Below are 14,134 nucleotides of genomic sequence, written 5' to 3' on the forward strand. Positions count from 1 at the left end.
CTAGGCTCCATTCCAGAGCACCCCAAACTCAGGACCACAATTCACGGAGGGGAGGGCTCCCGCCCACTCGCTCCCCACCCGGCCTGCCCGCCCCGGGCTCAGCAGCCTTCTCTCCTGAGTTGTCTGGGGCATAATTCACACCTACGAAATGCATTTTCACTTCTGTGGCTGATTTTCTCCTTTGTCAAAAGTAGAGCCAGAGCACGCCTCTCCTCTCCCTGGGCTCATGCGGTGGCAGAAGTCAGGCCGGCTGAGCTGGTGGCCTCGGAGCTGGGGGTCCCTGCCCCGTGCCCCCCTGCCGAGCACACTGAGGCCAGGGCTTATGAGAAAGCTCTCCCTCTGTTCACTGCTGAAGCACGGCCAAGTGCCATCAATTAAGATGAAGCAGGAGGATCGTAAAGGTGGTCAGATTTACGAGCTTCTTTTTTTACTGGCTCTATCTCAACCGAGCGTGAGCCACAGAGCCATTTCCCTCCCAAGTGATCCCAGCCAAACGCTGGCTGCCCACGTGTCCTATCAGGCCACAGCCCCCTTCCAGCCGTGGGCACCTCCCAGGGAAAGTGGCTCCACCAACCCTGGGGTCTCCAGGGTTCTGCAGCCCATTCTTGTTTCGCGGCTTAGAAGGCCCCAGGGCTCTCCCTCACCCCTGCGCAGCCCACACACAAACCCGCTACTTGCCCTCTAAAGCGCTTCCTCCTCACCCCAAGGTGTTCTCTTCGACCTCAAAAACTAGACTATGGAGGTGGATCCTGGCGGCTGTTCTTGGGTCATGGTCCTCTCCTCCAGAATCGCAAGTCATGCGGGGGGTGTCCTGTGGGTGGTGAGACCCCATGACCCCCAGGGGCTTGGAGGGGACCCTCTATTTTCCCTGCATCACATATGTTGGGGGATGGTGACCCCAGCCAGAAGCCAGGCATTCAGCCCCCACCCAGACTCCCAAGTCCTGACATCTCGTTCAAACCCGTCCCTGCGCTCTGTCCCCCATCCTGGGGCCTCAGGCCTCCACTGCTTCTCATCTGATCCACCCTCCCCTCTCCAGCCCCTACCAGAGTGGACTTTCAGGAACCCAGATTGGATCACAGCACTCCCCTGCTGAAAGCTGGATGGCAAAAGCCTGAGAGGCTCTTTCCTTCACCTGGAGCCGCCTTGGCCATGAACCAAGCCCTGTCTGTGGATCCAGCCTTATCTAGGCCCCTCCTCAGCAATCCCTGCGCTGCAGCCCGTCAAACGCCTTGTCCTTTGTTACCAGAACATGCCTTGCACTTGCAGCTGCTCCACCTTTGCACCTGCCGTTCCGCAAACTGCACCTATCCTTCTAGCAAATTCCTGCTCATCCTTCAAGCTGAGGCTCAAAGGTCCACTCCTGCATGAAGCCCTCTCCAACCTCCTATCTCAGGCAGCTCAAGCTGCCATAACAAAATGCCACAGACTGGGTGCTTAAACAACAGAAATGAGTTTTCTCGCAGTTCTGGAGGCTGGAAGTCTGAGATTAGGGTGCCAGCATGGTCAGGTTCTGGTGAGGGCTCCCTTCTTGGCTTGCAGATGCCACCTTCTCCCTATGTCCTCACATGGGGCAGAGGGAGAGAGAATCTCCCTCTTGTCCTCTTTCTATAAGCCCGCCAATCCTAATCAGATTAGGACCCCACCCTTATGACTTTATTGAACCTTAATTACCTCCTGAAAAATCCGTCTCCAAATATAGTTACGTTAGGGGTCATGGCTTCAACATATGAATTTGTGGAGGACACAATTTAGCCCATAGCACCTCCTGAGACGAGGTTGGTTACACCCTCCTCCAAAGCCATATTTGCTAGAGCAGGACATCTCTTTGTCACAGCACATTCATCCTTCATCCGCATTTGTGTCTCCGAACACTTGATGAATTAATGGACTCCATGCCTCTACCCAGTTCCATTTCCTGCTCCTTCAGCATCACCTCCTCTGTGAGGAGGCCCTTGTCTCTCAGCAGATTTTGTGTGATAACCTGTCTGTCTCCCCAGCTGTGCCCAGAGCTCTGAGAAGGCAGGGGCCACTTCTCACTCACCTCTGGGCACTAGGCACCTTGTACAGAGCTGGCCTCGTGGGGAGCTTTCTGCTTCTGCTATGGGAGGACCTGCAGCACTGGACCTGCAGCTGCAGGCTGGACAAGGCCTTATTCCAATATTTCCCCAGCCCCAGGAGCCTCTGCGGTTTCCTCGGATCCTAAGAGGAGACGTTCCTGCTGCCTGCGCAGGAGAGCAGGTGTACACCCTAGAACAACAGGTCACTTTCCGTAGCCCTTTCTTTGTTCCTGCACGGGAGCAGGCCGTTATTTTTAGCACTGCAGCAAAAATGAAAATCCCATGCCATGTTTTTGGGTTTCCCTCCAGGTCTCCACAGGTGCATGGTGTATAAATGGCCCTACACCCGGGCCCAGAGAGTAGCTCCCCAGCTCACATAGGCTATTTATTTAATGTATCTACTTTTACTCCAGTCCAAAAGCATCAAGCTCTGGACCAAAGCATGAAGCAGTTGGGCCATTAATCATTGGGAATCTGTTGAATAGGAACTTGATTAAAGCACAGTATGCGTTCCCCAGACGAGGTTGCTTCTTTAATGTGATCACAGTGGAAGCTCAGCCTCCCCGGGCCTTGCTTTTACGCTGCGCCTCCTTGAGGGCTCCTGGGCCGGTTGTGGCGTCTTGCCAGCCTTTTGAAGGCCGCTGTCCGGGAGGGGTCTTGACCAGCGCAGCCCGGCGATTCTCAAGCAGCCAAACTTCCAAACAGCATCCAGGCGGCGCTGGGCTTCAGGGCACTTAGTCCGTAAGGGGCAATGGCGGGTACAGGCGTGAGCGACTTGCGGGCCCACGAGGCCCCTTGGGAGCCGGCCGTCCCCGCGATCCCGAAGTAGAACGCGCGAGGCGCCACGTGGCTGGGAAACGCGCTGCCTTGAACCCCTTCCCCCGGCAGCAGCGAGTGCGGAGGCGGCGTGGCGCCCAGGGGTCACCGGGGCCGGACCGCCTTGTTCCCCAGGATTCCGGGGACCCAGCGCCCCGCGAACCACACTGCAGTATTCTCTCATAAGGTGCTCGGACCTTGGGCCGCAGAGACTCGGGGGCCCCGGCTCCCTCGACACTCCTGCTCCCGCTTTGGAGAGCACCTGAATGGGGCGTAGGGGAGAAGGCTGTGGAGTCCAACTCCGTTGACCGCCGGCCCCGCTTCGGGATCCCCGTCTGGGAGTCAAATTATCCTCCTCCCTCTGTGCGTCCCCCCTCGCCCCAGTACCCCAGCCGGGGAATCCAGTTCGGCCCGTCCCACAGGAAAAAGTTGGTGGCCCCGCGCCGGGTAGCAGCGCCAACTCCGTGCACCTAGCAACACCTAGAGCTCCAGCTAGGAGAAGTAATCAAAAAGAAAGTTTTCCAGCCCAGGCGGGTGGACCAGCCGGGTCCTCAGCCCGGCCGCGGCCGCCTCTCCTTCCCTCCGCTCCCCGCGGGGTCCTAGCGCCCTGCACTGCGGAGCCGTGGGACCCCGGAGTACTGGGAGGGGCGGAGCGGGGGAGAGGTACTTTTGCGCGGAGTTGGTGAGGACGCCTGGAGATCAGAGAGAGTCGCAAAATCCCCGCGCTCCGGGCCTCTGCCCTCGGCCTCTCCACGCGGCAGTGTGCGCTGGGCCGCACGTCCCAAACTGCCCCCCACCCCTTCTCTACGCCGCCGCCTTCCAGAGAGCCCGGACCCGGACAGGACTAGTTCTAGCTTTTAAAGCGAGTCCGCGCCAGAGAAGCTCAGAGACCAAAGACTTGCCCACCTCCCCCCCAACCAATCCCACCCCCCCTGCGCGGCGCCTGGGTGCTCCCGGACTCCCCGACCGTTGGCTGGAGTTGGGCGCCCTGCGGAGGCTAGAGGAGGGGGCCCTGCCCCCGACCACGTGTGCGCGGGGACGACAACTCCGCCGAGGGTGGGGCACCGCGCGCCGGTCGTGGTTTGGCTGGCGGCGCAGGAGGTAGTGGGCGTTGCACCGCGGCCCCTCCCCGCCAGCGCTGCGCTCTAGCCTCACTCGCCGCCCTCTGCAGACCGCAGGCGCTAAGACCCAGGAGGTGCTACTCCGTCGTCGCCGAAGGCCCACGGCAGGTTTGGACACTAGAGGGCGACCACCAACCCGGTATAAATGCGGGGCCCGCGCGGGCCTGGCCATTCGCGACCGGGAGCCGAGCGGGCGCGAGCGAGTAGGGCATCTGGGTGGGCGGCGGCAGCAGCGGCGCCCCGCGCAGGCTGGAGGCCGCCGAGGCTCGCCATGCCGGGAGGACTTTAGCTCCCCCATGGAGTCGGCCGACTTCTACGAGGCGGAGCCGCGGCCCCCGATGAGCAGCCACCTCCAGAGCCCCCCGCACGCGCCCAGCAGCGCCGCTTTCGGCTTTCTCCGGGGCGCGGGCCCCGCGCAGCCCCCAGCCCCACCTGCCGCCCCGGAGCCGCTGGGCGGCATCTGCGAACACGAGACGTCCATCGACATCAGCGCCTACATCGACCCGGCCGCCTTCAACGACGAGTTCCTGGCCGACCTGTTCCAGCACAGCCGGCAGCAGGAGAAGGCCAAGGCGGCCGCGGCCCCCGCAGGAGGCGGCGGCGACTTTGACTACCCGGGCGCCCCCGTGGGCCCCGGCGGCGCCGTCATGCCCGGAGGGGCGCACGGCCCCCCGCCCGGCTACGGCTGCTCGGCGGCCGGCTACCTGGACGGCAGGCTGGAACCCCTGTACGAGCGCGTCGGGGCGCCGGCTCTACGGCCGCTGGTGATCAAGCAGGAGCCGCGCGAGGAGGACGAGGCGAAGCAGCTGGCGCTGGCCGGCCTCTTTCCCTACCAGCCTCCGCCGCCGCCACCACCACAGCACTCACACCCGCCTCCCGCTCACCTGGCCGCCCCGCACCTGCAGTTCCAGATCGCGCACTGCGGCCAGACCACCATGCACCTGCAGCCCGGCCACCCCACGCCGCCGCCCACGCCCGTGCCCAGCCCGCACCCAGCGCCCGCGCTCGGCGCCGCTGGCCTGCCAGGCCCCGGCGGCGCGCTCAAGGGGCTGGCCGTCGGGCACCCAGACATCCGCGCGGGCGGCGGCGGCGGCGGCGCGGGCAAAGGCAAGAAGTCCGTGGACAAGAACAGCAACGAGTACCGGGTACGGCGCGAGCGCAACAACATCGCGGTGCGCAAGAGCCGGGACAAGGCCAAGCAGCGCAATGTGGAGACGCAGCAGAAGGTGCTGGAGCTGACCAGTGACAATGACCGCCTGCGCAAGCGGGTGGAACAACTGAGCCGCGAACTGGACACGCTGCGGGGCATCTTCCGCCAGCTGCCTGAGAGCTCCCTGGTCAAGGCCATGGGCAACTGCGCGTGAGGCGCGCGGCGGCGGGACCGCCCTGGGCCGGCCGCTGGCTGGGACCCAGGGAGTGGTTTCGGGTCGCCGGATCTCAAGACTGCCCGAGCCGCGCAAGCCAGGACTAGGAGATTCCGGTGCAGCCTGAGAGCCTGGCCTGCCGCGCGTACCCCTGGCCTTCCTCTGCGCCCGACACGGTGCGTCTAAGATGAGGGGTCAGACAGAGAGGAGAAGCGCCGTGGGGCAGAGCCGGGAGCCCGGCAACTCTAGTATTAAAGGAATAACCCTGTGCCTTGGAAACGCAAACTCACGGCTCCGATTCCTACCGAGTAGGGGGAGCAAATATGTGCCTTGTCATTTTATTTGGAGGGTTCCTGACCCCGCGAGAGAAGAAGGGGTGCAGGCCCCCCCACCCCCGGCAGGAGGAAGGTTCAGGGAGCAGAGATCCCCGATAAGCCGGCCCAGCCGCTCCTGAGCGCCTATCCTTGGAGGGGAGGAAACACAGGGACTTGGGGCTTTGAACCTAAGGTTGTTCCCCTAGTTCTACATGAAGGTGGAGGGTCCCTAGTTCCTTGCCTCTAGACTCCCAGCCTGCAACAGGCTGGGCTCTTCTGGGCAGAACTCACTGAGATGGGCGTCACCAGGTGACCAGTGGGAGCCTCCCGCCCCCCGTCAGATCAGAAAGCCAGGTCGTGGGTTAGGTATGAGGACGTATGTTCATGGGAGTGGTGGCCTGGTGGGAGAGGGGAACCTAGAGATCTGGTCTGGGGGTCAGTAGGGGGGTGGTGAAGGGACACTGGGACCATCAGCCTTGTCTGTACTGTATGTCGCCAGCATTGCCATACAAACATGAAGCACAATCAGTCCATCCCAGAGGGACCGAAGTTATGAGAAGCTTTCCAAATATTTTGCTTTATCAGCCGATATCAACACTTGTATCTGGCCTCTCTGTGTCCCAGCGGTGCCTTGTGCAATGTGAATGTGCACGTCTATGCTAAACCACCATTTTATTTGGTTTTTGTTTTGTTTTGGTTTTGCTCAGATACTTGCCAAAATGAGACTCTTCGTCAGCAGCTGCCGGGAGGGTCTGCGGCTCTCTTTCCTTTTGGTTTTGGGATTGCTTTTGCTCCCAGGGGAACCGAAGAGGCGAGGTGGGCTTCCCCTTTCCCCTCAGCTTTCCCTGGGGGTAGCTGTGGGCCTCGGTTCCCTCCAGCCCGGGCTGCCCACAGCTTTGTCCCCCGCAGAGGCCCTGGCTCCCGGTCTGGAAGGGAGGCGGCCTCAGCCAGCACTCACAGATCAGATCACTGGGCCTGGGAGCAGGGAAGGCTGGCTTGGTTCTCTTCTTTGGGGAGAACAGAGTTTCATGCTAGATGTTTTATGTATTATATCTATAATATAAACATATCAAAGTCAGTTTTGGTGTCTTTTTAAAACCAGAAAAGCTACTTCCAAGGTTTTCTGTGGGCCAGGTCACATTTGTAAATAATCACAGCATATTCTCTGGCTGAGAGCCTGACTTTCATTAGCTCTCCACCCATCCTGAGCCCCTCTTTACATTAAAGGGGTGACTTCTCCCAACCAAGGCAAATAAATGGCAGAAGGAGAACAAGGCTCCAAGCAGAGAATGCCGAAGCCTGAAGAGTCTCTGGGTGTGTGGCATGGGGAGGGGTGTGTGGGGTGTCACGGGGCCTTGGTGTGGCCTCTCATCAGCCCCTGGGAGGAGGAGAGGGACTCGGGGGAGGGGGAGCCCTCTGCCTGAAGTTGCCATGGCCTCTCTGGGACTCGGGCAGGCCTGCCCCGGGGTTCCAGGCTCCAGGGGCCCTTTGACCACACTTACTTCCAGATCACTGACAGCTCCAGCTCTGGAGCAGCGTCGCTCACACCTTCCCTTGCCCCAGCCCTCCGGCGGGACCGTGGGCGGGCAGGTAGAGGCCACAAGCGGTAGGACCCTCCACCCCTCCCCGCTAGCTCTGGCCCGTGCGGCTGCAGCCTATCCCAGCGGGGCCCTGAAGGGAGCCCTCTACCGGCCTTCCTCACCTGCCCTGCCCCAGCGCACCCAAGAAGGGGGACCCGCCGCAGGCCTGCGCTGGATGTCCGGCCCTTCCTCACCTACTGCCCGGCAAGGAGCCAGCCCCAGCAAGTGCTTCCCCACTGTGCCCACCCTGGACCAAGCTCCCCACTCCAATGACCGCCCCGTGAGGACAGGCACCCGGAACCCCCTTAGCAGCGGTGATGGCCAACCAAGGGAGGGCACGCCCTTATGCCTGAAAAAGCAAGGCCTTGGTGGGGAGGTAGCCCAGGAGGCTGGCAGGGCTTTCAGAGTTGACCCTCTCTGAGGGTAAAAGGAAAAACCCTTTACCTTCTGTTTTCACCCGCAGAGCGTTCGCTCGAGCAGCTGACAGTATACGCCAATGTGGGCTGCGACCGTTTCAAGAAATTACACATTCTTTTTAAATTCTGAAAGTTTTTGCCTGTGTGGTTAGCCGGGTGACTTGCCCCCTTCCCGCCCCACTCCCCCACCCCCTCGGCCGCCCTCTGTCTCTCCGTCTGGTGTCCTGCCTCCTCCTCTCCCATGGCCGCCCTTGGCGGAAGGAAGGCCACGAGCCCTGGTGAGGAGGCGGCAGCCTGCCCCGCCGCCTGGGAACCAAGGACGCAGAGCCCCACCGCCTGCCTAGAGGCCTGGGGCAGGCCACAGCTTGCTAGGCCCCAGCAAACCCTCTCTGAGTTCAGTGCTAATTCCAGTTTTTCTTGTTTGAGGGGGCCAAGCCTCGGCTTCCCCCTTTGCCCCCAGAACAGATCCCAAGACAAGTGGGGGAGGGGCACCCCTCTTGCCCTCACTCCCCCCCCATCCTGTCCCACTATCCCATCTCCAGGGGGTTCCTCTTTCAAAGCTTTCAGCTCACAAAAGGGCAACGCTCCTGCCGCAGATCCTGAGGTCCGAGGCAGGCTTTGTTGGGGACAAGCCAGCCCCAGGAAAGGGATGGGGCCAGTGGGGTCCCCAGTAGACAGAGAAGCCTGCTTGCGGGGAGAGGGCAGCATGGGGTGAAACTGCCCAGCATGTGCTCTGTGCCCAGTCAGAGGGGTCCCCGAGTGGGTGGCTCCTCATCACTCACTGCTTCCTGGAGGGCCCCCCACGGTTTCCCTCCTGACTGCAGCCTTCATGAAGACCCACTTCAAGTGCCTGGCACCGAACACACCCCAAGTATTTATTGGATGCCTACTGTGTACCAGGGGAAATGCACAGCCCTGGGGGCCCAAGATGAGCTTCAAGGATGATAGGGCAATAAGGGGAAGTTCAAAGTGTGACTAGAGGCCACCAAGGAAGGCTTCCTGGAGGCAGCAGCTTTGACCAAGGCCTGGCCATGGACCAAGTCCAACATGCCTGGATGCCTCGCTCTTGTACTCTCCCATGGGAGGCAACAGGGACCTCATGTCCTCAGTAGGCTACTCGAGCCCAGTGTCCCCTGCAAGCACTGTTCAGGAGAGCCAGCCTCCAGGGAAGGAGCAAGGGCAGAAGGGAGAGAGGGAGGCGCCCCTTTGCACCAGATGCCTCCTAATGGTTGAGCAGTGTCACGATGTCACCCTTATCTCTTGGATCTCCTGGGAATCTGTGAACATGGGGTTTGGCCCTGACACCGTGATGAGCCATTGGGACTGATGAGGAGTGCCTGCCCCTCCCAGGTCTTCCGCCCCCTCCTTCCCAGGCAGGAACCTGCCAGGCCTCCTCCAAGAGCTCCTCGTGGGAGGAGAGGGGGCAGTGGGGGGAGGAAGCAGGAAGCCACTCATGGAACAGGTCAAGGGGAAGCAGAAACCCGGACCTTGCGCAGCCATGAAGCCTCACCTTCCAGGCCCCCTCGGGCCTTCCACAGGCATGGGACAGCATCCTTGCCCGGGCAGAGGCGATATCCCATTTCTTTCTTTCCTATGCTGGCGGGAAGGGCAAGGCTTTCTTCTTCTCTTCTTTAAATGAAACTAAGCCACAAGCACCTTTGAAAGACTTCTTGTCTCTGTGAGAGACTTGTGCCCTCTCCCTTCTCTGGACATCCCTGCTTCTCCCCCTCCCCCCTCCCCCTGTCTGTGGATGGAGGATTTGACGTAAGCAGAGACACAGGAAAGATACCAATTCACTATCAAAGCATCCTAGCCCCATCCCAGAGCAATTAAAAAGCCAGATGGAATCTCTGGGAAAACGGCATTAATAACGCAAACAATCTGTGCAGGCCGGCAGGGACCCAGGGGCTGTGGGCGGGGGGGAGGCCGGGGTGTTGGAGCGTGAGCTTAAAGCAAGGTCTCAGCCACGTTGTGGCTAACCAGGGATGGAGCCATCACAAAAAGCATGTATGCCTAGGTCTGGCCACCGCTGGGTTGTCCCCTCTAGCCCCTCAAAGGCCCACGGTGCATCCTGGATCCTGGTCACTGTAGACGGAGCCAGACAAATGTGGAACCCATTACCCAGGCAGCCACGGCCTCGGCCAGCCCCATTCTGGCACCCAAGAGCTTTGCTTCTCTTCACTTTTATTTGTATTTATTTTTCTAGCCTTCTGACCCCACCCATCTGCAACAGACCTCCCCAGGTGTATGTCCCCCAAAGATGTTCTTTCTCTTCATTAGCTGTGTCCAAACCTACTGCCCATACCTGAGAACAGCGGGTCCCCACTGGGGTTGGGGACCTCAGTGAGGCCTGAACCCCAGGGGCTCCCCTTAGATTATAGAATGGCAGGCAGTTCTGGCAGGACCAGATGAGCTCTCAGAAGCTGGCATGGTTGCTAGGGGAGCAGGGGTCCATACCGCCTGGCGGCCTTGTGGGACACAGAAGGGGCTGAATGAGAACCACAGGAAAAGAACCTTCTGCTGCTCTGAAGCCTCTTCTAGGCAGAGTCTTCCATAGCCCCATTTTTCACACCATGGTTTGGAGCCCCACCCAGGGTGGACTTAAAAGATGTGGTTTTCTTATATCCATCAAGTTGGGATGGGGGTTTGTGTTTTACAAACATCCTTTGTTTCTTACATACCCAAAGAGCCGCTTTCTGAACTTCATCTTCTCCTTCCCTGTCCCCACCCTCCACCCTCACCTTCACCCTCACCCTGCCTGGAAACTGTTCTCCCCAAGGTCACCATGAGCTCCGGGAGTCAAATCACATGAACTAGCCTGGGATCCTGCCTTTCTTGGCCTCTGGCTGAATTTGGCCCCAGTGGACGTCCAGTGTCTGGCCCACAGCAGGTCTTCAACACGTGTGTCTGAAAGCACAGATCTCTCTGCAACTCATCTCTCTCCTTTAAAAAACATCCACACGCTCTCCTCTTCATGCAGGGGTCTGTGGGGTTGGCCTGAGCTCCACCAAGCAGGGGTTTGAGGGCTGGGAGGCAACACAAGGGCACCGGAGATAAGGCTCCACTGTGCCGGCCCTCTTTAGAGGAGTTGTTGCTTCTACAAAGTTAATTTTTAAATGCAAGAATCCTAAGAAAGGTAACTTATCCAGTTCTAGATGATCCTCAACACCTCTGAGTGATTAGCTTACCACCAGGTCTAGCCAGGCCCCAATGAGATGGTCATGCTCATGGGGAGTGTACAGGGAGAAGGTGGGATTCCAGGAGGAGGGGGGAGAGGAGGACGAGGCAGTGCCGTGCGTCCCAAGCCTGCCAGGGCTGCTCAGTGACGCCGGGCAGCTGGGGCCACAGCGTTTCTGCTGTAAAGGTCTAACAGCCTTTGTGTCTCCCCTCTTGTGTCTCTCTAGGATGACTGGCAAAGTCATTTTTGACAGGCCATGGCCCGAGAGTGGGAACATCAGTGACCAAATGTGGTGGCCTAGGGCCAGGACACATCACCCGATGACCAAGACAGGGTTGAAAGAGAACAATCGGGGCCAGTCCCAAGCCCTCTTGGATATGAAAATAATTCTGCTTCTTGGCAAGTGGCAGCCAGACTTTCACCAGAAAGCAAGCCTGTCCTTCCTGAGAAGTCCCTGGTCCCACCCCACCCAGACAAGGAAGCCTTAGCGAGTCCGCCCCTTCCCCCAGCCAACCTAAGCGCTCTCCCCTCTCCCCGGTGCCCCCAGGAATCTGAGCTCCTCTGGCTGGTGAGGAAACGTGGCTGATTTATGGCGGCCCCTCTTGCACGCACGCTGGGCAGTCATCTTGGCTGGACGTGACACCACAACCCCTACCCAGAGAACGTGGATGAGGGGTGTCAGGGCTGGGGTGCCTGCCCCAAAGGGAGCCACTGTGGCCTTCAAAGTCAGGTTCGGACCCGTCCGAAGTAGCCTCCTCAAGTGATTTACAATTTGCAAACATGTTTTATTTGATTCCTCAGTTTTGCTGGAGCAATTACAGTGACTCAGCATGACAAAAGACTCCGCGAACACCACGGTGTCTACGCGCTGTTAGGAAATGTGTTTGCTTCACTATTTTGCCTGGTGCGGCAACGTTTTAAAAATAGACTCATTCACTGTACTTGAAGGCAATTTGTTCCAAATTTTCCCACTAATTTGATTTTAATCTGATAGTTAAAATTCGTGTGACCACATTCCCACTGATTTATAGGGAATAAGCCTTACCTGGCAGCAGTTTCATTGGCCTTAACCCAGGAGTCCACAGGACAAAGGATTTATCCTAGGACAATTGGAAGACACTGGAATGTGTACTGTTTAACTATATGTCTAATTCAGCCTTGCAAGTGCCACTCGCCTGGGGCCAGTAACAGTGAGTGTGCACCCACCGCTGAGCTGGGTGCTAAAGGAAAGCAGTTTGTTCACGTGTGATAAATAGAAGTTTCCTCTTTCTCCCATCCTGTGATCGGAGTGGGCCACGGGAGGTGTGCCTGTGACAACGGCACCAACCAACCCCTGGCTTTGCCTCTTACTGTCTGTGGGGCCCTCACCAAGTCTCTTCATTTCTCTGGGCTTCCGTTTCCTTTTATGCAAAACATATGTAAAACTAGCCCCACATCATCCAGTTGTTGTGAAAGGTAAACAGGCAAAGCTTGTGAGACGCTTGGCTCAGTCTAAGGAGATTGCCATCGCTGTGTGTTAGGGCAGGAGGCAAAGTGGACACAGAGGCCACGCCCAGCCCCTGAAAACTCTCCTGGAAGGAGACGGTCCTCTGGATAATTTAGGGCAAAATCCTTGTACCCAGAACAATCAAGTTACTGAAGTCATTTTACCGTTGCTTAGATTTTTCTTTTTTCCAGGATACCTTCCATTTGCTTAGGAAACACTTAACAAGTTCCTCCTGGGTGCACAACTCTCTTGCCAGTGACCCTGAAGGCTGAGCCGGAGGTCAAACCCTCCTCCACTGCTCTCACAGAGCAGGCAAGGATGCCCCTTGCGCTTGTCGCAGTAAAAGATTCTTGATACCAGTGCAGAATCCCAGGGGATGAGTCCTGGTCAGTGAGGACAAGCATTCTCACACCTGGGGGGCATCAGCCTCCCCAGAGCCTGAAAGACCCCCCGTCCTGCTCCGCTGGGCCTCCCCACGAACTCCTTTCCATTTGGGAGGCTGGGACCTCAGCGACTAGGGGGGCCCTACCTCCCCCATTACTGGTGGATGGGAGTGGAAGGCACACTTGTGTGTCTGTCGAGGGGGGGAACACCTCCCGCCCCCCTTGCCTCCCTTGGTTCCCCGCTGGGTCATAGCGGCGCTTGGCCAACCGGCTGGTTCCCATTTGCCAACCCAGCTCGAGCCCAGGGAGTGAGGAGGGAGGCTGGCCTCCGCCCTGTGGGGCGGCCTGGCTGAGCTCACATGACCAAGGCAGCCCCTGGGGTCCTGGAGGGGTGAGGAAGACTTCCCCAGAGCTGGGGCAACCAGTAGGAAAAAGCTCTGGAACCTACCCTGCTTCTCCCTTGGCTGCTGGGAATGCCACCACGCGAGTAATTTGGGTTAATGAGCAAGCTCCTCAGGCGAGGAAGGAAGGCAGCTTTCCTCTGGGACACCCCCGCCACAGGAAGAGGTTGGCTGCCACTTGTCAAGGGAGGGAAGCAGGGATGGGTCGTCCACAGCCGGGCCAGCTGGTCTTGGTCCTGGAAAGGAGAGAGGGCAGGTCCGGTCTGGGGGCAACTCCCTGGGGAGAGGGTGGCCATGGGGTGTGGGCACGGGTACAGGTGTGAGCTGTGAGCATACAACCTCGGCGCCAGTTCTGAGCCTTGGGCTGGAGGAGCTTTCAGGCCCAGGAGGGGTGAGGGGTCCTCCCAAGAGCAATTCCTGAGTTCACCACGGCCCGACCTCTATTTGAGGAGCATCTCATCTGGGAGAGGGAGAGGCACGTGAGTCATGAGCCAGGCCCCTGAGCCGAGGGGAGCTGGGGACAATGGCTCCGAGCCCGAATTGTGTCAGAGGCAAGATGAGCATCTTGAGTGATGTGCCGTTTATGTAATTATGTAGGGCAGTACTGCCCAGGGTGTGTGTGAACCGAACTCGAAAGGAGAACAGCTCTCTCCTGTTCTCTGCTCACCAACCGGGCTGCACCCCAGGCTCCCCGGAGGCCCAGGTGCTCTCCAAGGAGCCCAGTCTGCCAGGACCAGGGATGAGACCAGGGCAGGGGCAGGATCAGCACCTGGGCCCCTACACTCCGCATCCAGTGGGAGAGTTTCACCCTCTCCAACCTCAAATCCACCCAGGGGAGTGAAACGCTCGTGTGTTCCTAAGACTCTCCTTACTGGCTGTATTCCATGCCACCCTCCCCCTCCCCTGCCTCCACCCAACATTCCTCAACTTAATTTACTTGAGTTTTTAATGTTTTAAATTAAATCAGCTGCACGTTGTTTGGAACATCTTTGAGAATTGCAGAAATTGGAATGGC

The 14,134-nt window shown here is 59.0% G+C and overlaps 1 protein-coding gene across 1 annotated transcript; it reads left to right on the plus strand.

The window, feature by feature from the left end:
• The first annotated feature begins 4,218 nt into the window (after positions 1–4,218).
• On the plus strand, positions 4,219–5,361 carry CEBPA (CCAAT enhancer binding protein alpha). The gene has a single exon (XM_060084603.1). The coding sequence runs from the start codon at positions 4,294–4,296 to the stop codon at positions 5,359–5,361; it is 1,068 nt and encodes a 355-aa protein (XP_059940586.1). The 5' UTR covers positions 4,219–4,293.
• The last annotated feature ends 8,773 nt before the right edge of the window (positions 5,362–14,134 follow it).

The sequence above is a fragment of the Mesoplodon densirostris genome, chromosome 19, assembly GCF_025265405.1.
Source record: "Mesoplodon densirostris isolate mMesDen1 chromosome 19, mMesDen1 primary haplotype, whole genome shotgun sequence".
Lineage (NCBI taxonomy): Eukaryota > Metazoa > Chordata > Mammalia > Artiodactyla > Ziphiidae > Mesoplodon > Mesoplodon densirostris.

What these genes read in the sequence shown, in the direction of transcription:
- CEBPA (XM_060084603.1), top strand. Translation starts at nt 4,294, where the DNA reads ATGGAGTCGGCCGACTTCTACGAGGCGGAGCCGCGGCCCCCGATGAGC.